The sequence below is a fragment of the Nuphar pumila genome, chromosome 3 (assembly GCF_984573655.1).
Source record: "Nuphar pumila chromosome 3, dmNupPumi1.hap1.1, whole genome shotgun sequence".
Classification (NCBI taxonomy): domain Eukaryota; kingdom Viridiplantae; phylum Streptophyta; class Magnoliopsida; order Nymphaeales; family Nymphaeaceae; genus Nuphar; species Nuphar pumila.
The window spans coordinates 22449859-22475546 of record NC_143251.1 but is presented as its reverse complement, the minus strand read 5'-3'; the positions used below and the strand labels follow the sequence as shown (position 1 = coordinate 22475546).

Genomic DNA, 25688 nt, shown 5'->3' with positions numbered 1-25688 from the left:
GCGGCACCCCTTTTTGCTGTCACATCGTGCTGTCGGCAGGGGTTGGCCCCTGCCGACCTGTGTTTTCGGCAGGGGCTGGGCCCCCTGCCGTCTGGTGCTGTCGGCAGGGGTGGCCCTTGCCGACCTGTATTGTCGGCAGGGGCTCAGCCCCTGCCACTGCGTGCTGTCGGCAGGGGTTGGCCCCTGCCGACCTGTGCCTTCGGCAGGGGCTGGGCCCCCTGCCGTCTGGTGCTGTCGGCAGGGCTGGCCCTTGCCGACCTGTGTTGTCGGCAGGGGGCTCAGCCCCTGCCACTTCGTGCTGTCGGCAGGGGTTGGCCCCTGCCGACCTGTGCCTTCGGCAGGGGCTGGGCCCCCTGCCGTCTGGTGCTGTCGGCAGGGCTGGCCCTTGCCGACCTGTGTTGTCGGCAGGGGGCTCAGCCCCTGCCACTTCGTGCTGGCGGCAGGGGTTGGCCCCTGCCGACCTGTGCTTTCGGCAGGGGGCTGGCCCCCTGCCATCCTTATGCTTCCGGCAGGGGCTGGCCCCCTGCCATCCTTTGCTGTCGGCAGGGGCTCAGCCCCTGCCACTGTGTGCCGTTGGCAGGGGCTCAGCCCCTGCCACTTGGTGGCCGTCGGCAGGGGTGACCCCCTGCCACTGCGCTATGTTTAGGCTGGGGCTTGTTCCCCCACCGCTTGTCTGTTTTCGGCCAGCAGGGGCACACCTCTGTTGCCTCTCTTTTTCCTATAGACAGGATTGTCCTTCTTTTGCTCCGCATTATTATTAACATAGCACTGTTGCAGACCTCGCATCGGACCCTCGCTCTGGCTCCGCGGCCCGAGCCTCGTATCATCTACACGCGTAGACGCACGCAGCTGCAAGACATCCCGAGGTAGGGGAAAGTCGCACGAATAGTGTATATGAACTAAATAAAATAAGACTTCTGAGATAGAATGATTATTTTTGCATATTTGCGTATCTGAAGAAGTATGTGTTGATCCATGTTTTACTCTGTGTGATTCTTTTGAAATGGCATAATGTAAATTCTTTGGGTAGACTCATTCTAGAAAAAAATCAAGTAGTTTACTTGGCATGCCTGTTTACGTGTACAATTACTTAACTCATAATTGTCTTTTATGCATGCTTGTTCCTTTGAAACTGCATACTTAAGATAGATTTTGTGAAGAGACTCAAAACCACTGCAATTGCCATTATAACCAAACCTTAAGGCAGGTACGGTATGAATTTTATGTAAGATCATGGAGGGTAATTGAAGGGTGAAATCTATACTTTACTGATTTTTGATATGGTAATATCAGCCTCCACAGGCCAATTGCTCAGAAAAGCAAAACATGTCATATAGGAACCAAAAGAATCATATACCATTATGTTGCCCTTCTATCGTAGTTGTACCTCTAGGAAGGTACAATCGTACTTTTGGACAAGTACGTCCCATGTGGGTTACGATGGTGGGATGATGAGGTTGTGGCAACCTCGATGAATGCTATTAGCAAAATGCTGAGATCACATAAAATGGTGACCTTTTCGCCTTCACAGGCAAGATGCTCGAGTGGGTCTAATGGACCAGAGCATATAGGATGGGACGACGGTTAAGAAACCCCCGTCGTACCCATCCGATCTTCACGGTTCATCAAGGGAGACGATGGATGGTACAAAGACTCCGATGGACAGGTTGTTAACAACCACCCCACGAGCAAAAGACTCGGTTTTCCCCCGTCATCGGAGTTAGGGGAATTGGGATTACCATAAATTATCCTAGGTGGTAACTCCCAGGCACTTCTGCAGAAGTTGGATGCATCCTTGGGCCACGAATGCCTTTGGGGATTTACTCTCTTGGTCACTGACCGTCCCCTTAGGAGCGGACTCAGTCAGTCATCCGGGTTAATGAAAACACCTGACATAATAAACCCCCGGATTGGTCTCGGCTGTTTCTACGTTTCGCGTCTGTGCGTACCCACAGGCCAGTTAATATCAGAACTTAAATAAGATATTCATGAATAAATATAGATGACTGAGACTTACACTGCTGCTCTTTGCACTTATTACATTTGCTAGAATAGACTACAACTGCTTTAACTGCTTAAATATCATAATTGCCTATCTTATGAATGTCCTGTTTTATTTTCATTCTACTTATCTGTTCGTGCACCTACTAGTTTGTTATAAAACTGACCCATTTCATGGGCAGGTGAGGAGTAGGACTTCACTGGCAGCCGATGGCGTGGTGCAACGTGGATCAAGATTCATTTCCTTTCTGCTGGCGGATCGGCTCTGGGACTTTTTGGAGTTTTTCTTAGATTTATTGAACTTTGGAATAAAAGACCCATTTTGTAATAAACTGCAGATTTTAATCGATTGCTTTATTTCTTAAATTCCTTTAAGATGTTGTACATGTGAATGATGGTTTTTCAGCTAACGTACCCAGGATTGTTGACTTGTGTCCCTTTCTAAAATGTCTTCCGCTGTTGTTTTTAAATATTAAACTTTAAATCTTTGAAAGGTTTTTCGATGAGGTTTTCGAAATCACAAGTCGAAATTTTGGGGCGTTACAGTTTATGTGTCTTTAGAAGACCAAGTCGCTGATGTGTTCACAAAAGGTCTCACAAGAAGCCGTTGCTGGTACCTGAAGAACAAGTTGCACATGGTTTACTCCCATGCACAACTTGAGGGAGGATATTAGTGTTAAAATGTATCATATATATATATATATATTCTGTATATTACAAAATACCCGATAGGGGTAGTTTTGTAATTTCACATAGTTGTTTTAGAAAACAACTATTTTCAGTTTTCATTAAAATGTATTTTTCTTTTTTTATTTTTTCCTTTTAATTTTTGTATTTTTTAAATAACAAAAGGGGCTCCAACATAGAGTCGTTGGAGCCCCCAATGGTCACAATGGGAGCCCCCTTTTGGGCTCCCCTTTTGAGGCATTTTGCCTCCTCTTCTCTCCTCTCCCTTTTGTATAAATAGGGGTGATCCCCTTGTATATTTTTCATTCTTGAGAGCTTTCTCTCTTCTCAATAAGAGGCTTTTTATATTGTTGCCTTCTTAAAGGCTTATGCTTGTATTGTCCCTTTGTGGACTTGTGATATTGTCTCTTTTATTCATTGTTGTAAGTGCTTGCATGCACTCTTTATATTTCCGCAATATCTCATTACATGGTATCAGAGCCACTCAATTCTTGAAGGAAAGGTGTGGTTCGTGTTTTTCATATCTAGTAGATATCTTCTCACTTCTTGGCAACATCATGGAGACAAAGATTGACCTTTCTTTCAAGCTCAATGGAAAGAATTATATGATATGGGCATCGGCAATGGAAAATAATCTCAAAGGGAAGAAGCTTTGGGGTTTTGTCATGGGTTCCGTTCCGGAACCTAAGCTTATGCTCACGAAGATTGAAGAAGGTCAAGAAAAGGCTCTTGAAGGAGATGCTCGCCTCAAGGCCATTGAAAGTCATCAAAAGGAAGTGGAAGATTGGGAAAGCAATCACGCAAAAATCCTTGCGTGGTTTATGAATAATGTGGAGCTTAAGGTATGTGCTAATATAGCTAAATTTCGTAGAGCTAATGAGGCTTGGTCCTTTATGAAGGGTATGTATACCCAAAAGGATCTTGCAAGAGCATACTTCTTGCAAGAAAAGATTAGAACCACCAAGCAAGGTGATTCTAGCATTCAAGACTATTATAGTGCCTTAAACCCACTATGGGATGAATTGGCTCTCTTGGAGCCAAAATGGGTTTCTATGGAAGATATTGATTTAAGGCAAAAACAAATGGAACAAGAGCGATTGTTTCAATTTCTTTTTGGGCTACGTCCCGAATTTGAGCAAGTGAGATCTTCACTTCTCCATAGATCTATTTTTCCTCTTATTGAGGATGCTATTGCCGAAATCACTCAAGAGGAGACAAGGCTTGGCATGAGTAAGCATGTTGATGAAGTCCTTGCCGTATCCAAACCGGGTAATAATGTTAGAACCTATAAGCCTCCTCATTTTGGGAAACAAGGAAACTACAATGGAGGAAGAAAAATGATTGTTTGTCATTATTGCAATGAGCCAGGTCACATTAGACCCGCTTGTCCTAAGCTTATTGGAACCTTCAAGCCTAAAGTGGCTTCTCTTGAGGAAACCACCACCAAAGAAGATGAAGGCAAGAACAACGACATCAAAGAAACTCTTGGACAAATATCTATGGCTCTCCAACAAATGCTAAAAGTTTCTTCTTCCACATCGGGTGCGGCTATTGCTTCATCATCTTCACCCGGTACGTATTCTTGGATCCTTGACTCCGGAGCTTCTTTTCATATGACCCCTCATGAAAATGCACTTATTGATGTTTGCACCAATTCAAAGGACTTTTGTGTCTCTACGGTCGATGGAACCTTTTTAAAAATTTCAAGTATTGGCTCTTTTAAAGATTCACAAAATTTTTGTGTTCCAAAAGTAAGAGTTGTTCCTAAACTAAATTTAAACCTATTTTCGGTTTCTCAAATTGCCGACCATGGATGTGAAATATCTTTCTCATCTAATGGTTGCTTTGTGCAGGATCTCCGGTCCGGGAAGTGGATTGGGCAAGGCCATAGAAATGGAGACCTCTATTATATGGACCATCTTTATCTCCCTACAAACTTTTTTTGTTCTTATGTCCAAGAAAAAAACATGGAAACTTGGCATAAAAGACTTGGTCATCCAAGTTATTCCAAAATGTATCTCTTTCCTTTTGGAAACAAATTTTGTAAGGGAAAAGAAATTAATTGCAAAGATTGCATTTTTGGAAAAATGAAGTCTATTCCATTTCCAATTAGAACTTTTCTTTCATCAAGGCCTTTTGAATTGGTGCATTCGGATGTTTGGGGGCCTTCTTCGGTTATGTCTAAAGGGGGTTATTCATATTATGTTACGTTTATTGATGATTTTACTCGGTATGTTTGGATTTATTTTCTTAGTCATAAATCGGAAGTATTTACTTTCTTTAAAGATTTTCATAAAAAGGTTCAAAATCAATTTCAAAGTAACATATCTATTTTAAGATCCGATTCCGGTGGCGAATACTTATCTCACGAATTCCAAAACTATTTAACCCAAAATGGCATTTGCCATCAAAAGTCATGTCCTAAGACTCCCCAACAAAATGGCCTAGCGGAAAGGAAACATAGGCACATTATTGAAACCGCTAGAACATTACTTATTTCTAAGAATATTCCAAAGAAGTTTTGGGCCGAAGCCGTCTTAACCTCAACCTATCTAATCAATAGAATTCCCTCTTCTAAGTTAAAAACTGCTTCTCCCTATGAAAAACTCTTTAAATTTTCACCCGATTTCAAGCGTCTTCGTATTTTTGGTTGCAAATGTTTTGTCCTATCACACAAAAGGGATAAGTTATCTCCAAAAGCAATTGAATGTGTTTTTCTAGAATATGGTGAAAATAAAAAAGCGTATAGATGTTATGATTTTAAGAATGATAAATTATATATTTCAAAAGATGTAACATTTCTAGAAGAAGAAAATGGTTTTGATAAACTAGAAGAAACAAATGAAATTGACTATATATTCTTATATGATCTTATTGATGACATACAAGAAGATTTTCTTGAAAACATTGATGATTCTCGTGAGGTAACCCCTCTTGACATAACACCCTCAAATGATAGTGATTCTAATATAAATGTTCATGATAGCGATACCAGTATAAATGTTTACTCAAGAAGAAATCAAGAAAATCCTATTAGTGCCCTCGAAAAATACTCTCAAATTTCTGAGGAACCACAAGTTAGACATTCTTCTAGAATATCAATACCCCCAAATAGGTTTGTATCCTATGATTCCTTAACTCCCAACTATCGGGCATGTTTAATAACCCTACACTCTTATTTTGAACCAGCACACTATAATCAAGCTAAATCTATACGTCATTGGGTTGAAGCAATGCAAGTTGAACTTAATGCGTTAAAAAAGGCCAATACTTGGGAAATAGTTAATCTACCCTCACACAAAAAACCTATTGGTTGTCGCTGGGTCTTCAAAGTTAAAACAAAAAGCGATGGCTCTTTAGAACGATATAAAGCTAGATTAGTTGCTAAGGGATACTCCCAAGAGTATGGCATCGATTACGAAGAAACATTCGCTCCCGTAGCTCGAATGACCAGTGTCAGGACTTTAATAGCTGTTGCATCAACCAAAAAATGGCCTATTTATCAACTTGATGTAAAAAATGCTTTTTTAAATGGAAGTTTAAGTGAAGAAGTTTATATGGATCCGCCACCCGGAATAAATATTAAGCAAGGTCAAACTCTTCGGCTTTTGAAGGCATTATATGGCCTTAAACAAGCTCCTAAGGCTTGGTATGATCGTTTCAGTGATATCATGATAAAGTTAGGATTTCACTCTTGTTATACTGACACTGCTCTTTTTGTTAAACATGCAGGTTCTAGTATCATAATTTTGTTGCTTTATGTTGATGATATGATTATCACTGGGAATGATCAAAATAGTATTATTAATGTTAAAAATATGTTAAAAAATAATTTTGATATGTCTGACTTAGGTTTTCTCAGATATTTTCTTGGAATTGAAGTTGCATATTCTCCTAGAGGATATATTTTGTCACAGATGAAGCTTGCTGCAGATATATGTTCTAAGTCTGGGATTTCTGATGATAAGAAAGTAGAGACTCCCGAGGTTATTAATGCCAAATTGCGGTTGGAGGATGGGGTTCTTCTGGAAGATCCTACACCTTACAGACAACTCATTGGGTCTCTTACCTATTTAACCATCACCAGATCAGATATCACTCATGCGGTTCACTCTGTTAGCCAATTTCAGCATGCTCCTACAACTGTGCATATGAGTGCTGTTCTTCGAATCATCCGCTATATTCGGAATACCATCAGTAAAGGGCTATTTCTATCCTCTTCTTCTTCCTTGAATCTTCTTGCTTATACTGATGCAGATTGGGGAGGTAATCCCAATGATCGAGTCTCAACTACTGGTTTTTGTGTTTTTCTAGGAGACTCTTTGATTGCTTGGCGATGTAAGAAAGCAGCAGAAAGTTTCACTATCATTCACTAAAGCTGAGTACCGGGCTATGGCAACCACGACAATGGAACTTGTATGGCTTCGCAGTTTGCTTAAAGACATGGGAGTTGATATCACCGAAGCCTCAAAGCTATGTTGCGACAACAAGAGTGCCATCTATATTGCGAGCAATCATACTTTTCATGAGCGTACAAAACATATCGAAATGGATTGCCACTATGTCCGTGACGAATTCTTGCGAGGAACTATTGCTCTTCCGTATGTCACTTCAGAATATCAGTTGGCGGACTTCTTCACTAAAGCTCTTCCGGCTCCTCACTTCATGTTTCTTCTTGGCAAACTTTCCGTCATCTCCCCGTAAAGTTTGAGGAGGGGTGTTAAAATGTATCTAATATATATATATATATATATATATATATATATTCTATATATTACAAAATACCCGATAGGGGTAGTTTTGTAATTTCACAAAGTTGTTTTAGAAAACAACTATTTTCAGTTTTCATTAAAATGTATTTTTCTTTTTTTATTTTTTCCTTTTAATTTTTGTATTTTTTAAATAACAAAAAGGGGCTCCAACATAGAGTCGTTGGAGCCCCCAACGACTCCATGGGAGCCCCCTTTTGGGCTCCCCTTTTGAGGCATTTTGCCTCCTCTTCTCTCCTCTCCCTTTTGTATAAATAGGGGTGATCCCCTTGTATATTTTCATTCTTGAGAGCTTTCTCTCTTCTCAATAAGAGGCTTTTTATATTGTTGCCTTCTTAAAGGCTTATGCTTGTATTGTCCCTTTGTGGACTTGTGATATTGTCTCTTTTATTCATTGTTGTAAGTGCTTGCATGCACTCTTTATATTTCCGCAATATCTCATTACAATTAGAATATGAATGGACATGGATCCCTTATTGGATCCATATCCATTTTGTGTTTTATAATGTTGTAATTTGTTTTTCTTATCAGGGCATTTTTGTCTTTGTAAAAGGGTTATAACCCTATTTAATATAATGAAGGTTTACAACAACCGACACTATGAAAAGGGGTTGCTGATTCTCACAAAGCACGAGTTCCCATCTTCCTCCCTTCCCATGCCTTTCTCGATCTCCCCAACAACAAGTCCTGCAAGTCGAAGGGTAGATTTTTTAGTGCCTTCATTAGTTGCGCCAAAAACAATGAGCTGATGCATTTAGAGTCGGCTATACCATTTTTTTTAAAGGATGGTCTTACCGGAACAACCCTTTTATCATCTCTTTGATCTTCTTTCCTTCTTTTGGGGCAAAAAGGCTTGATATGTCCCAGTTCGTAGCAATGGTGACATGTGATTTTACTACCCTTCTTGTATTCATGATCACTTCTTTTATCACTTTGACTTCTTTCATATTCATTGGAATTTCTTCCATTCTCATTTTTTACAAAGTGAGGAGGTTTATAACTCCTAGTGTGATTTTCAGGCTTTAATATAGCAAACATGTATTCTTCATCCTTTAAGGCATATGGTTTTTTCAACCTATTTTTTCATAGTTAACTCTTCAAGAGTTTCAACTATGTTAGGTACACTTCCTCCATGAAGGAGGGCCGACTTGGTCTTTTCAAATTCGGGTCTAAGCCCATTAACAAATTGGTAGAAATGTTGCGTTCTAATTTGTTTTTCACAAAGTTTTACATCTTGAGGGAAATGCCATTTTGGCTCTAGAAGAGCCAATTCATCCCAAAAAAGAGAGAAGGCATTGTAATATTCCCTAATGCTCATCTCTCCTTTGGTCATAGTTCTCATTTTATTTTACACATTGCATATGCGAGAAATATTTGTGAGACTATATATATCTTTAAGATATTTTCATGCATCACTAGCGAAGTCAAAATTCGCTAAGCTAGAGCATTTATTGATGTCAATATTATTGATGAGCCATCCAATTATCTTGGAATGACCCATCCAATTATCTTGGAATGACCCATCCTTCATTCTTTCTACTTTTTCTTATATTTGGTGACTTCTTTAGACATATCTTTTCCTTGAAGAGCCATTTCTTTTCCATTTTCAATTTTGGTAAATATAAGTTTAGGCTATCTTTCGGTACTGGTGTGAGTTTTATGAAAGCGATTTTTAAAATAATATTTTTAATTAAAATAACTGTGAAAGCCAAACACCAAATAATAAAAACAGTCTCGCACGAGTGGTGGAGTCTGGGTTGATCTCAGGGAATGGGAAATACTTTGTATTAAAACACACAATTAACTGCTCTCTATTGCCAAAAAAAAATCAATTAATTGAGTAAATAAGGGAGAGAGCACAACTTCTTTGTAGAGGACTTAAAACAATAATTAAATGATTTTATTATAGACCTAAATGAATTAAATAAATGAAATAAAGAAAGACCTAATCTAAAAATAAAGAGAAAAGTCTTCAGTGCTTGAGTCTTCTTGTCCCCTTAATGGAACATGTAATGCATGTTTTCTTTTGCTCTCTGAGGGCTTGAATGGCCTTTTGAAAGGCCTTTTAGGGGCCTTAGAGGGCACTTCGGGGGTATAAAAATGGGCCTCTTGCACGCCCGATCGTTCCCTGCAAAAATCACAAAAGAAAACACAAAACAGAAAGAAAACTACAAGAAAATCACAAGTTAGTTTTGATAAAAATCACAAAAACACTAAATAAACTATGGAATAACACCACTAAAAGACAAAATAGCAAAACTAACTCTATAACTATTTGTGTAACAATTTATGAAACAATGTAACAACTGGCTAGATTGAAAACAAACTAAAGTAATTAACTACTTGAAATAACCAAATCATCTACTAATTAATAAATGAAGAAAATGTGAAAACACTATTTATTGAGATCTAACTAAAATAATTCACTAATTTTACTTCAAAAGAAATAAATCAAAAATCGATCTAACCGTCTAATTGAATGTAACCGATTATGAGATAATCTGACCTAATTCTATATAATATAAATGCTAATATGACAAACTAAATATGAACTGACCGAATTAAGCTACAGCCAATAAAAACAACTACCTACAACTGCATTACCGAATACTAATTATAAGAACACAAAAGAAACTAATCAACTATTACTATAAAGGTAAGCAAAATGAATGAATTAAAAACTATTGGGTCAATGACTCGATTCAGCTGTGATCTAATCTACTCAAAATCTAAGAAACGACTTGTATGACTATGCTAATACTGGTCTAAATCAGCCACCATTAAACGTCAAGCAACCTAAAGAGAAAATTTTTATCAACTAAAGATTAAATTAAAAACAAAAACTGCATAAAACTTATAACTTATGCTGCAGTCAGTATTGGAAATAAAATTGTTAAACTCTAAACTCAATCTAATATATAAAATACATTACTTAATCAATAATAACAAAAACTACTAGCAAAACTAAATGAAATTGAGATCACAATAAAAAAAATGACAATACACCTATCACGCTGAACCTAAATATAATAATACGTTGAAACTAATTATTAGAAAACATTGACAACGAATGGTGAAAACAAAAATTGATTGATAAAACAATTCAATCATCGTGGTCAATAGGATAAACCGAATGTACAAAACTAACACGACTTTGATTCCCAAAATAAATAAAACAACAGTTTGACATTGATTGTTAAGCAGTGTCAAACACGTAAAAAAAACTAAAGACGCTGAACTACTGATGAAACCAACTATAGACTGAATACAAAAAAAATTAACACGCAGTAAACAAAAACCGACTGACAAAAGAAAAAAAATGACTAATAAGAACAAACTATAACGCTAGATGCAGAACTATACTTCACTGATTTTTTATTATTATCAAGAATGTGCAGTCTGACGATTTTTTTTATTTCTTTTCAACTACAATGGTTGAACAAATATACTAAACTAAATGCAATGAATAACAAAAACAAATCATATTATGCTATATGCGAAAAATCAAAGCGATGATATGATTTATGCGATGCGAAAACTAGAAACTACCATAGAACAAGGGAGAATAAGATGGTTTTTACCTGACTGCACCCAAACAGACTTCAACTCTCTCTCCGGCAGAGGGGATGCGAGGAATCGGCGACGACGGGGTTTAGAGGACATATTGAGAAGCATAAGAAGCAAGAAGGTAGGCAACCAATCGATCGAAAAAGAGGGTGACAGGAAGAAGGGGAGGCAGAGAAGAGAGAGAGAGAGGGGCGAAGGCTGCAGGGCTGGAAAAACAACTTCTTTGCTGAAAAAGAACTATTTATAAGCTATTCTAGGTCAAAACATGAATTTTCAAAGAATGCCCAAAATATTTTCGCAATTTTTCAAGAGGGTCTTCCTCAAAAAAGTGTTTTCCAAAAGGGTTTTTTCCTAAAACTAATTAAAAATAACTAATTAAGTCCTAATCTAACTAAACTATAATTAAGAAAATTCTAAAACTAGAAAATGCATTTTTTCTCGAAAATTCAATTTCGAAGTGAATTCTCGAAAACAACGATAAAGATGAGTTTTTAATGTGATTTTATCATGGATCATGTATAAATAAAGATGAATAAAATGCGAATATTATGCATGATCAGGTACCATCAACCAAACCCCATAGACCTTTTTTCCATATTTTGTGTTTCACTACTATGGATGCCCACATCACATAGAATCATTGAGTTGCATGGGAATGTAGATGATCACTTCTCTTTCATTCTACATGTTTTACAATAATGAGAGAGAGAGTGAAAGGAAGATAATACAAGATTTGTTGATGAGCTCTTCGATAGTGCGCCTCCCTATGCATTGATCCCACGAACTGATGCTCTACCAAGCTTACGATCCTCCCCTTGGCCTTTCTGAATAAATTACACCTCAAGTGCACCAAAGCTCTAAAACCATGTAGTAAAATACAACAAATGCAAATAAATGTCACTTATGGACTTACAAGAACACAACCAATCAAGAACACTGATCAAGCTACACAAGGGTCAAAATACCTCTTGTATTGCAGGAAAAATGCTCTCAAAAGCATTGAAGAATACATGGGCTTTAAAGCCCTATTTATAATACAAGGACGCAAAAGGGAGCAGCCCAACTAGATGTTGGGCTGTTCCCAACAGTCACATTTGTGACCGTTGTGAGCAGCTCCAACAGCCAGTTGGAGCTGCCCAATCAGCTTACATCAAAAGGAAAAAAAAATAAAGAAAAAAAGGAAAAAACACAGTCAGCCCCTAATGGGCTGATGACTATTACATAGTGAAATGATTGGAATGCCCTTGATGGGTATTCCGGTTTATATATATATATATATCTTAACAAATGTCTTGATCATATCTTTTTCATTGAATACATGATAAATTCATGATATTTTCAACAAAGTCACACACACATGCACCCCTAGGGATGGTCAACAGGTCAGGCTACTCACGACTATGTCACATGGATACAACTGCAAATATGGGGATACATCCATATCTATGAAGTTTTCAATGTGACTGGTATATAAGGGAACATAGTACTGGAGCCAAACTGGAGTATGTGTGACATAGGCCTGTGGTGTAACGACCCCAAATTATACCCTTTGAAATTGCGGAATATTTTTTTTTCAATGCGGAAACCTTCCCAGAGATCCGGGGTCCTCACAGTTCCAATTTCCATTGGATAGCTCAATCACCACAAACGAACTTTCAACCAACATCTATAAGAACCAAAACAATTTCTTTATTTATGAGTAAGAGTAAATTGTAGAGGACAATGTTTTATTCGACTGAAAGTAAAGTAACAACTTTAAAAGCAAGAAGAATTGAAGAAAGAGCCACTATGTCCCCTGCTGAAGCTGACAAGCCCAAGTATGACTCTCATCCATCCCCAGTAGCTAGTCCAACCTCACTGTTCACCATATTCTGTGAAAAACCAACAAAGTAGGGTGTCAGAACCGAAATTCTGAGCACAGATACTTTTAAAGAAACCAGGTGAGACAAAGAACATGGATAAAATTTCATGTAATGATTTGAGTGAGTGCAGATATAACAATTTGCAGAATCTAAATAACCATTCATGCAATCAGTGACATATGTTAAGCAGGAAGAAACAGTAAGGCATAGGCATAGACAAGAACTGAGTAATAAGATATTTTCGCATGCTCGAAAGGAAGTAATTAACATACACCCACCATTCTACCATGAATTAGAGAACAATTCAATTATGCATGATCTAATACATAACAGGAAAATGCATGATTATGTGCAATGCATGATTCCTTTTTGTTATCTTTTATTTAAGTTCCATCTTTCCATATGCATGCTCTATTAAATGCACACAACTTTAAGTTCCTCTTTTTAATTACCGTGGCACGCGGATACACCAAACGAGTACAATCTCCGAGGTCAAGTAGGTTCCCAGGGTAGCTTAACACACAATTTGTATTTTATTACTGGGTTCTTACTTAGCCCTCGACCGAAATCACCTTCGGAACATTAGACCACCACATCTAATGTCGGGGACACAAGGGATACCCACGCCCACAAGTGTCACTTTCATGGTACCATAAATAACCGCTGTGTCAAACACACCACTCCCGGGTAAAGTGGCAGACTCTTCCTAAAACCGTGGCCACGAGAAAAAATCTCAATATCGGGTTTAGGGGACAAAATTATAATACACAGAGTTTTTGTATCCTCACAGTCTCCCCAAAACCGGATCTTTAAGATTCTCATACTTCAGATGAGATATCCCAAAATGTATATTACACTGTTCTTATTCATTATATTTTTATTTAAGTCAATTCTTTAAGTTTGCAACACCATATGCAAAAGTAAAGTGAAAACCCGCATTCTCCCTTGCGGGGACCCATACGGGACTCCAGCCCGTATAAACAACTAGAACAATGTAGTAGTGTACCATACCATCTTATGTGATTTAAGTGATGCAGTTCATAATATATATGAAAGAAAACTATACCCACGGCTCTCTAGGCCGATGATGGTCCATTTAGGCCATCGATGCATCCCATAACAAAACCAAAATAGTGTTTTATTCCTAACATTGGGCCAAATTGCCAAATACATGCGTTCAACATCCATGTGCAAGTGCTTTCATGTATTCACTTAACGCACTCTCATTCATCAAAAATTTCATAAGTATATGAGAATATTTATGCATGATTATACATGCCAATACACCTCGATCCCATATATGCACATGCACTTGAAACCAAATCATACATGCATGATAATTAAACATGTCCCATAATGTAGATACATGAAACCTTCCATTCATAACATGAGTTATCATCCAGACACATGCACATAAACCAAATTCAGAAATTGATATTTCAAGGCTGCACGCATTCATATCATGTATGCACCTCCACCAAACAAACTTTGCAGTAACATATTAACAGAACAAGACATTCAAGAGAAGGTATCTCAAATATTCATAATTAGGGAAAGGTAAACAATCTGGTGTAACCTAATACAAAAACCAATAGTCAATGTTACTTTAATCAAGTGAAGTCAATTCCTATTGTTTCAAGAAAACCAGAGCTGTGAAAGCAATTCATAATGGTGCAATAAAAAAAATCAGTATGGTGAAAGCATGCCATACTGTTGCAATATAGTTCAACTGTATCTAATCAGAGGATAACAAGGTATGCTAGTATAAGGGGGTATGATAATCAGAATGTCACAGGGTATACAATTCTATTAATTGATCAACATACACGAAGGTATTCAATTGACCCAAACTGATTAACGAGGCATGCTATTAACATTAGAAGGGAATCAACCACCCCTACATATGTGACTATATATTCTTTCGCAGCAGTCATAACCCTTCAAACTTTTCAGTGCCCATTCTGGTTTAATTCATATTGTTGAGCTAAACTATATAGATGCATATTCAAATTTAACATCAAGGAAAAAAAAAACAAACTCAAGCTCAATCAGATATTTGTTATTCAGATGATTACCGATAGGAATAAGCAGGACTTAAGAAACAGGAAAACACGAGCAAGTTTAAGATATATCCCTGATAGGGAAGTCTCTAGACATTTGTTGCTCCGATGAAGATCAGAAGAGATTAGCAGAACTCATAATACTCAGGCATTACAAGATGCTACACTTGATACTATACCTTACAGATTACTTATTTCTAATTTTATAAAAACTAAAAACCGATTCTATAAGACAACCCAACAAGAGACCATCACCATGTTAGTTGATCGATATATATATATATATATATATCGTTAGCGACCCTATTTCACATTAGCTTTTTTTTACCTGGATTTTACAGGAAAAACAAAAAAAATCAAACATGGACTAACAGTCGACATTCACACCCGAGTTAACATACTTACCAAATAATCAGTTTTAGGAGCAGAGTAGCACAGTGACAAACTTGCAGTAATGTCTTACCGTGATTCTGGGTTTGGGATTCCACCCAAACGAGATCCCCAAACAGAATTTAACATGCATCATACCTCACTGTCGGAAGTTCGATATTCGCAAATCGGAAATTTTTGGATTTTTGACACCTGCATCCTCCCCAACAAAGGCAAATTTGAGGTTCCCGATGGTCTTTGGTTCCTCTTCTTACATAAAAACAAGAAACCCCAAATCATAGATTTGGGGTTTTAGGTTTAGGGTTGACAGAAACCCCAAATCCTCCCCTCAAACCCACACATGGAATTGAACCCCTGTTTGATCCCTCACCCCGATTCCAAGAAGACCCGTACCTTATCCGGCGATCGAAGACTGTCGTCGCTGCGAGAGAAGGGTCGGCTGAGCTTTGTCAGTGCTGCCGTGTGGGGATGAGGCAAGCTGGTGTCACCCCTCTTCACTGCCGTGGAGGGCGCTCGCTGGAGGTCGGTGATGGTTGTGGGTAGCCGAAGTTCGCCGAGGACAGAACCCTCACTCCGACGTGCTCACACAGAGAGGGAGAGAGAGAGAGAGTCCGAGTGAAGAGGGCGAGACCCCCTCTCCACTCCCCCTTTATCGGCCCAAACCCCCTCGCTTGTCGAGAGGCGCGGGGTCGGTTACGCTTTGCGTAACACACACACACACACACACACACACCCCTGCCCCTTTTCTGTTTTGGATTCTTGAAAACAAGAATTGTGCCCTAAGCACGATCCTGTTTTAACGCCACCCCTTTTAAAATTGAAATCGGGTCCGGGTCCAAACCCGCGATGTTGGGTCCATTATTAAAATGGACCCGGTTTGCCTGTGAATGACAGATCTTCAGTTGGATGCGTTTGGATCCAACTGTGGGTCTGACCCTATATACCAAAATGTATTCATTTTCTTCTTATAAATACTATTAATTATTTATTTAAATATTATAATTATAATTTAACACCCCATTGTGGGTTATTTACGAATTCTTTTATGGATCCGATAACGGTAACAGATCCGAGGCCCAAATTTAGAAAAATACCCATTATTTTCAAATAAATTTAAACAAATAATTGTCAAAAATTGAGGTTATTACATGTGGTCAGGCCCGTTTATCAACAGGTTGGCGTTGTCCCACCCTGCCCAGGCCGATTTTATATATATATATATATATATATATATATATATATATATATATATATATATATATATATATATATATATATATATATATATATATATATATATATATATGGCCAGTCATCCAGCAACAGGCCAGCCCGTTTCCCACCCCTAATTCTACTAAAGTTAGGGTTCTTATTCGATGGTGCATCTTTTTCTCTTTACCGTTTGAATAAGTGAAAAAGGAGAAAAGGCCCATTCATATCCATTCTGCCTTTTGTGTTTCGTTGACCTCATAGACAGCAAGAGTTCAAGAGAAAAACATAAAAGGAACATTGGCTAAAGTTTTATAGTAAGATTCAAGGATTTCCTTCCATATGATTTTTACTGCAATGTATATTCCTGTTTTATAAATTTTTTCTTGCCATTATCAGTTAAAAGTGCAATCAAAATGAGCAATTTCATGTTCGCATGCATTGTGTGCATGTCATCTTTTGTGTGTGTGTGTGTGTGTGTGTGTGTGTGTGTGTGTGTGCATGCATGTTCATCACTGTTTATATTTCTTATCAAGCTCATCTGTGTTTTTAAACAGGTCATTTTCAACTGGTTTATCAGTTTATGCACTCAAATGATCTCAAATTTTTTGCTATGGATGTTCTCTTGTGAATGGTTTTCCTCTTTTTAATGGTTCCTCTTATTGTACACTGCTGTATACTGCTGTGAGTGTTTGTTGTCACTGATGTCATTTTCTTGGATTTTTTTTGTTGGTTGATGTTCAATTTCCAGCCAAGAAGAGGATGCTTTGAGATCCGTGATGAGGATGGCAAGACGTTCGTCTCTCTTCTGGTGACTCTCTATCTCTCTCCCAAATATGCACACAAATTTGTCCAATGTCAAATAAAAAAATATTAAAAGAAGGAAAAAATGAAAGTTGGAAATGGACTATCAGGACTACAGAGGGAATATGTGGCAATTGTTTGAATATTGCAACAAATTAAAATGTTTGGAGGTAGTCAATTTCTTGTGAAATTTTATGTTTCTTCATTTCAGTCTTGAAACTAAAGATGGATTGAATTTCAAACATTGCAACACACTAACATGCACACACAAACAGATGTATATATCATGGTCAAATATGTCAACATTTGGTATACCTTAGCAAGGCTAAATCTAGGAATATTATAGTTTTGATAAATTAAAATCTGAACATTTGTGAGCAATTTAAGTATGAACTTTTGGTCCCATAGCTGCCCATGAAGTGCCAAATAACAATGGAAACTGGGTGTTCCTGCAATCTTTCATCTATTTTTGTGGCAGTGCTAGAACTTGGAACTGCAGTTCTCTTTAAAGGGTGTTTGTACGTGTTATAATAGAAATATAGAGCTTTTGTTATACTTTAGATGGGATTTCTCTTGGGAGCAAAAAAGCACAACTAACCTTGGTTTAAGCTTCCATATGTAACACTCTATTGGCATTAACAGTTCATATTCAATGCCAGAATATTTATGATATGCAGCCATTCTGCTTCTGATCCTGTAGTTGCACTCTGTTGATCATTTCCAGTCATATCTAGAATGTCTACCATAAGAGCTTTGAGTTTCCTTGTCAGTTGTTAATTACAAATGCTCTTCCTTCTCCATGTCTGGATTGATGATGCACACTTTTGATTCCTATGCTTATCATATTTGCATCTTTACTGCTACTTGATTTGCTTGCTTGATGCATTTTGTAGTAGGCAACAAAATACTGATGCTTGCTTTCTTTTCTTGATGTGTTTTAGAACATGCCACGGCCTTTCACTAAAATGAAAGAGCTTGACATGGACAAGCTTGTTGAAGAAATCAAGAGTAACATCGAAGACTGAATGCGTGATCATAAGTTCACTAGAGAAGCCACACACTCGTACCCTTTTCTGCTGGAAATGGTATTTTTGGTAATATGCAGTGCTTGTTATTGTTCTGCCAGAGGAATGTATAGATTTATACAGTGACTACATTAACATATCATGATGCGGTTGGTCAAGTTGGATTTATACAGTTCATGGCTGGTAGCTTTTTGCCATTTTGTTTCTATCTTGTGTATTCACATACTCAGGGTACTCATCCAGTGAGATGGAAATACATGCTTAGTTTCTACCCTTTTGTTTTCTTTTGTAATGGCAATGATTTTGGTTTGTATGTAGACCAGTTCTTGTTGCCTTTTTTTTAGAGAACAGTTCTTGTTGTCTTTTTTTTTGAGAGAACAGTTCTTGTTGTCAAAGAAACCAATTTATCTGGCACCTACCTCTGGAAAGAATTGGACATCATGGGCATGTTTGAAAGTGAGAAAAATGTAAGAAAAGTGATACAAAATGGAAAATCTTTTCATTTTTTCCGACTCTTCCAAACCAAACAAGAGAAAATGTCTCTCTGAGATTTTTTTAAGTACACTTTTTAATAGAAAATATTCATCGGTGGAGGTGGAGGAATGTTTTCTACCATAGAAAATGGTGAGGTCCACTCCTCACCACAACCACCCACCATTTCATCATCACCACCACCACCCACCACCATTACCATCATCTATCTCACCACCATCACCCGCCTCTCGAAAAACGGCCTTCCTCATGATGATTTTCCACTGTCTATCATTGTCATCCATTTTACCATTGCCACCCACAATCATTCACCTCTCGGAAAACCACCCTTCCCACCATCACCCACATCCTGAAAAATGGCAATGGAGAAGCTCCACCACTCGTCTCATTTTTTTAAAGATTTTTCATTTTATTTTTCTCATGCTACCCAAACAAGTGAATTTTCATTTTAGAAAAATTATATCAAAACTTTTCATAGGCAAAATTTCCTTTTCCTGAGTTTTTCTTGCATACAAACATACCCCATGAGCTGGCAGGCGGTCCTGCAGAATGAAAATGCTCTTGTATTAACCAATTAGCTCTTGTATCATTCTGTCAAAAGATATGTGGTTGAAGGCAAGACAATGGCATGGGTTCAATGGTTTGTGGTATGCAATGGTTGTAAATTGTAATTCCCAAGTTTCTCTCATTTGATCGAGTTTGGTGCAACCGGTGCCTTTCATCTTTAGATGTGGATGGTTCTCAAGCATCACAACGTTTCAGATCTTATGAAGGATAGGTTGGACTTTCAAGTCTTTTTCAGTGCAGTGATTTGATGAGGTCCAAATTCTATGCATGTGGGAGCACGTCTGTTGGTACTGGAACATGACAATGTTGTGATGCTTGTAGGTGTATAAGGTCACAATGCCATTGATAAATCCTGGATATGGTGAAATTTCTTTTTGTTTCTTCCCTAGTATGGTAGTTTTTTGGCAGAGGTGAAATTGCATTAGCTGAATGCGTTTTCCTATAAGCATGCTGCTTCTCGCCCTAAATCTAGTCTGCATAGGCTGGGGTCCTCTAAAGCTGTTGTGGACCATCTGGGGTTAGGCTAAGAAACGTTACAGTTTGCACAATCACCCATCCAACAAGGGGTGCCAATCTGGGGTGATCTTTCCATGTTTTGTTCATTCTTCCCCCCACTAGTTTAGCTAGATATCTACTCTAAAAATCAGATTTACAGTAATTGAAATTAACCTGTAATCCACCCCTCCAAAATTCGCTTAATATTGCTAGCCAAATCTGCTTTGCCTGTTTCAACAACTATTTTCCCTTTAATACATGAATCCTTGATCACATCCAACCAAGTACTCTATTCTTTGTCTTCCAACCTTAGTGAAGCATCTGGGGAAGCCTTGCAACACCTCGAGTCTAGCCTGCTTTGGCAAGCCTAAGTGTTCTTCACTTGACTGAGTCACTAGTGGTCATTTCTGATCCCAGCAGTTGTTTTTTGATGACCCTGCCTGAAGTGCTTGCTGGAATCTCAGTTTTTTACCCTTCTGCCTCCATGAGCTCAAAGAGGCTTTGTCAGCCTAGGGGAAAAGGGAGGCATATATGTTAAAAGGTTGATTCTAAGTAGCTTGCTGGACTGTCTTGTAAGCATGGGGATTAAGTAGTTTTAAGAGGCAAGGATCATCCTTTAATATGTTAGACTAATTTTGGGGTGAATGCTCGCCTTTTAATCTGTATCTTCACTTTAATCTTTTCATTAAAAGAAAATATATACATTCTAATTCAAGAGTTTTTTTTTTTTCTATTCAAGGATTGAAGCCATGTATTATTTCATTGTTTTGGTAGATGCTTTCTTGGGAATTAATGGGCGAGTAATTAGAAGTTTATGCAAACCAGTGGTGTTAGCGTCCATATGAGACAACTGCATCCAGTTGGGCTTGGCTCTACAATTAGTTCACCAACCATGGAGTTAGCCACAAATATGTGCAATATTTTGAAAATATCATGATTTTTTCAAAACACAAATTCTTAGAAATCTGTGACATTTCAAAATATTGCTTCATAGTATTGTGATTTTGCAGTGACACTTTGCAAATGGTAACACTTTAATTTTTTTTATATTCTTCATGTGATGATTTTTTCCTGATATTGTTTTAGGTTTTTCCAAATTTTATCATGGCATTTTCCCTCCTTGCAAAAGCCTTGAATCCGAGATTTGCGACGCTGATTCAACCACAGGTTTCAGTCTCTTGATCTTGGTCCAACCTAATTCCTAAGGCTGCAGAAATGGAGCTTAGCTGGCCGACCTGACCCAGGTTTAACTTGCCTTGTTTGAATTTGACTCAAGATTTGTCTTGGCTTCAATCTAAAATAACAATGGTAAGAGATTGATTTACGTGGTTCAGCTCAATGGCGGAGCCAGGAATTTAACATAGGGTGGACACAAATGCGCTGTTAAAAAAAAATCAGATACATACCTTTCATTATTGGTTGTTGCATTTATGTTAATTGACAATGTCTGCATTTATGCAATGACAAAAAAAAAACCCTTAATATGTTAACCAAAATCAAATATTTATTATTGAGTATTAATGAATTCATGCCTAATAGTAATAAAAAAAAAGTTAAAAACCTTAAACTATAACTAAACATTTACGCTATTTTACAAAAAATCAAATCATAACATGAAATCTTAAAAAATATTATTCATAGATAAGCTAATTGAAAAAAAAGGACCTAAAATCCTAACTAAAATCAAGCATGTGGAATCCTGTTTAATGTTAATAAAAAAATGCAGACATACCTAAATAAATGTTTATTTTGTTTAAAAACCAAATAAAAATCTAATTAAATATTCATGCTATTAAAAAAACTAACTAGAAAACCTCAATCCTAACAGAAAACACAAAAAAAACTAATTAACTAAATGATATTCATAAAAATAACCTTACAATCTAATTAAATATCCATGTTATTTATAAAAACTAACTAAAAAACTTCAGTCCTAACAAACATCATTCATAATAGGCTAATTGAAATAAAAAAAACTAAACCCCCAAAATTCTAACAAAAATCAAACATGCAGAATTATTTTTAATGTTGATTAAAAAACATAGACATACATAATTAAATAGTAATCTCATTTAAAAAACAAAATGAAAAAGCTAAATGCTAATTAGAAAAAAAAACACCAAAACCCTTAGACCAGTTTAAATATTCAAACGTAAATCAAAACCTAAACCCTAAGTCCTAACAAATATTATTCATAATTTCATATATATGCTAATTAAAAAACCCAAATTATAAGTTTTTAACTAAAATCAAGCATGTGAAATCATGTTTAATGTTGATTAAAAATAAAAAACCTGAAAATAAATATTCATGATTCATTTTATTTTAAAAAAAAACCTAATGCTAATTGTAAAAGGAAAAACCTTAAACCCTAAAAAAATCACAAGAAGAAGAATAAGGAGGTGTGTTGTCATATGTCCCGTGTTGCAGAGGACGGCTAACGATGGACAGCTGGATGCAAGGCATAGGATGCACGCCTGAGGCCCTGACTTGAAGTCTCGGCCTAAATAGAGAGAGATATAGAGGATCTGCCATTACCCGGCTGCATGACGTGCAACGGAAGCCATCGTTTGACCGTAACTTGTGGGAGGCAGCAAAAGGTGGCATTTCAGGAGAGAGAGAAGAAGAAGAAGAAGAAGAAGAAGAAGAAGATCAACATTACCACTCATGAAAATCAACAAAATGTTGAACCCATGAACAAGATAAAAAATAAAAATAAAATATAGAAAAATAAGAAGCTAAAGAAAAAGAAACTACAGACACATAGCAACAGACAACAAAGCCAAGCTCAACCAGGATCCGTTGGATTAGAAGGAACCACCGATGAGTGGGGTTAAGGTAGAGAGAGAGAGAGAGAGAGTAACACCTTGTGCCTTTGGGTCAGGCCCGGATGGTGGCCACCCTGACTTGGGCCTGCACTTTATTTTTTGGGTTAGGGTGGGCATCCCAATACCGCTACGAGGGGATTTTTCCGGTCACGATGGGCACGAGCCCACTCTGACCCTAACGTGACTCCGCCACTGGTTCAGCTCAAAAAGATTACGTCCATGATAGGGTTTCTCACACATGGGATGATTAGTGTGCGTTTCTTTCAATTGAAAAGTATCTTTATTGTTGGAGATTATATTGCACCACTTTCACAATAATCTTCTATACTGTTAAACTAGCTGAGCTTGAAGTGCTCAAGCTTGACAAGCTGAGTTTGAGCTCATAATGTGCCGGAGATAAACGAGCAGAGTTCAAGCTGGCTTGTTTACAGAAAAATTACATTCTTTTAGAACCGGAAGAAATAGGATTTAAATTTTTTTTATCTCATAGATAAATCTAATTAATATTCACCACTAAACCTGTTTTTTGCAAGTCAAATAGTTCAACGCATGTTACATATATTATATAATGTAAAATATATTTAAAATATATTTTTTACTGCTTAACGAGCTCATACGAGTCTAGCCGAGTGAGCACCTACTGTTCATGTTCCGCTTGCCGGTCCTACCAGCCGAACATGGGCCGAGATGCGTGTTAAGTGAAGAAAATAATAAACTGGTTTACTGTTCGGATCTGGTCGTTAATTTCATAAACTGACCACGAACCAATCAAAACAAGCCGGTACTCCTTCCCACCACTCTATGAAATTGAGGATGATCAAACACAGGTTGGCAGCCAAGCCCTCCACTCATTCACTCATCTTTGCCCAAACTTAGCAACCAAGAGCAATCCAGTCCTTCCCTATCCACAAAAGTAACAGACTCCCTCTAATTTTAGTGCCTCTCTCTCTCTCTCTCAACCCAAATTTATCCATGCCTTTCTCTTTATCTTTCACCACTGCTATCTCCTTCCCAGGCGTGGTGGAAAGGTTCCCAGCCTTCCCTCCATCAAAATTTTTTGGAACCATTGTTGATTTTCTCCTGCTGCCAACATAAAAAACTTAACCCCATATCTATCCACCATGGTTATACCTACCCACTTCTTCTTCCTCTTCCTTCTGCTTTCTTCTGTAGCATCTTTTGACATCACCAACATCCTCAGCCAATTCCCCGATTTTAGTGTGTTCAATGGCTACCTCTCACAGACCAACCTTGCTTATGCGATCAACAGACAACGGAGCCATGTCCGAGCTCACCGGCCACAACCGCCCCATTGGAGCCATCAAGCGGATCCTCAGTGTGCATGTCGTCCTTGACTACTATGATACCACCAAGCTCCACCACCTCACTCACAGGTCCTCCCTCCTCACCACCCTCTTCCAGACCACCGGCACCGCCACCAACCAGGCGGGCTTCCTGAATGTCACCGTCTTGAGCTCTGGCACCATCGCCTTCGGGTCAGGCGTCCATGGTGCCGGCCTGACCGCCAACTTCGTGAAGTCGGTCGTGGCTGAGCCGTATGACGTTTCGGTGCTGCAGATCAGCAGCGTGATCATCCCGCCGGGGTTCGAGAACCGGCCGCAGCCCGGCCTCCAGATCCCCTCTGCTCTGCAGAACGCCGGGTTCAAGGCTCTTACAGCGATGCTGCAATTCACAGGCGCGATTCAGACTTACCAGACTTTGCCGGAACCGGGCTGACCGTTTTTGCACCCAGAGATCAAGCCCTCTCAGTCGTGACCGCTAATCTGACAGCTGACCAGAAGGCATCCGTTGTGCTGTACCATGCCGTGTCAGGTTATCTGACGTCGCAGTTCTTGAGTAAGGTCGCCGTACCGTTGGCCACCCTGGCCTCTAACGGTAATTCAAAATTCCAGCTTCACGTGAAGGCCAACGGTCAAAACATGGCCCTCAGCACCGGCTTAAATACCGTTAATGTCGTTAGAACCGTTTTGGACCAGCAGCAGGTCGTCATATACCTGATCGACGCCGCGCTCCAGCCGCCCGAGATCTTATCACCATCATCGCTGAAGACCCCTCTCGCTCCCGAGGAACCCACCGGATGAGTCCATGTCAAGCCCACCTGCACCAACCCCTTCTGATGACTCCACTCCTGTGGCCGCCCCCGTTGCTTCCCCACCATCGCCGCCCGATGCTGATGCTCCGGTTGCAGACAGCCCCAATTCCAGCTCACCTAAGGTCCCTAAAGGAGAGGCACCGGAACCTTCCAAGACAAAGGATGCTTCCTCAGCCACACGCTTGGCCTATGGTTCCGGCCTTGCTGCTATCTTAACCATGCTATACTACATTGTTATGTGAATGTTGGCAGTTAATTAATTGTGGTTCCAATTTATATTTCAATGGGGTAATTAAGCCTTGGACAGTGACTCCTTTTAGTACTATATACATATAGTTGCATTAATCAGTGGGACAAGGAGCATAGAATATGCACAGTCTTAGGCCTAGTGGAGCATTCTTGAGAAAATCTCCACGGGAGAAAAATAAGGTAATATTTTACAAAAAAATTAGTTTTTTTTTATATTTACACAGAAAAACAGCTTCTAGGATCAAAGATCTAGTCGCAGTGGCTCGACCTGTCATTCTTACGGTTTCTGTCCAGACAGCATAAAACTCCTTAGACTTACCCCTTGCCCCAAGAGAGTCGCCATGCTTGGGCTTGCACAAAGGATGAACATATAAATAATGTAATTTTTTCTAAAAAAAGTAAAAATATGATATCTTTCCAAAAAACCTAGTTATAAGCTAGGTTTGGCCCTTTGGAGTGTTAAACCAAGTTTATGGGCTAAAACCTAGTTCGTGCACTGTTTGGGTGACACAAACTGGGTTTACAAAACCTAGTTTTGTAAAGCAAAACTAGGTTTTATAAAATGAGGTC

General features: G+C 38.5%; 2 protein-coding genes across 2 annotated transcripts in view; both read left to right on the top strand.

Moving 5' to 3' along the window:
• The window catches only part of LOC149842272 (uncharacterized), a 41931-nt gene extending 23251 nt beyond the window's left edge, over positions 1–18680 (top strand). The window contains exons 3-4 of the mRNA XM_090001345.1: positions 17297–17356; positions 18291–18680. Of these exons, the coding sequence (XP_089857471.1) occupies positions 17297–17356; positions 18291–18374 (144 nt within the window). The 3' untranslated portion in view covers positions 18375–18680. The remainder of the gene's footprint in view (positions 1–17296; positions 17357–18290) is intronic.
• Positions 18681–24037: 5357 nt separating this feature from the next.
• On the top strand, positions 24038–24858 carry LOC149842271 (fasciclin-like arabinogalactan protein 10). Its single transcript, XM_090000625.1, has 2 exons — positions 24038–24452; positions 24590–24858. The coding sequence occupies exons 1-2, from the start codon at positions 24038–24040 to the stop codon at positions 24856–24858; spliced, it is 684 nt and encodes a 227-aa protein (XP_089856751.1).
• The last annotated feature ends 830 nt before the right edge of the window (positions 24859–25688 follow it).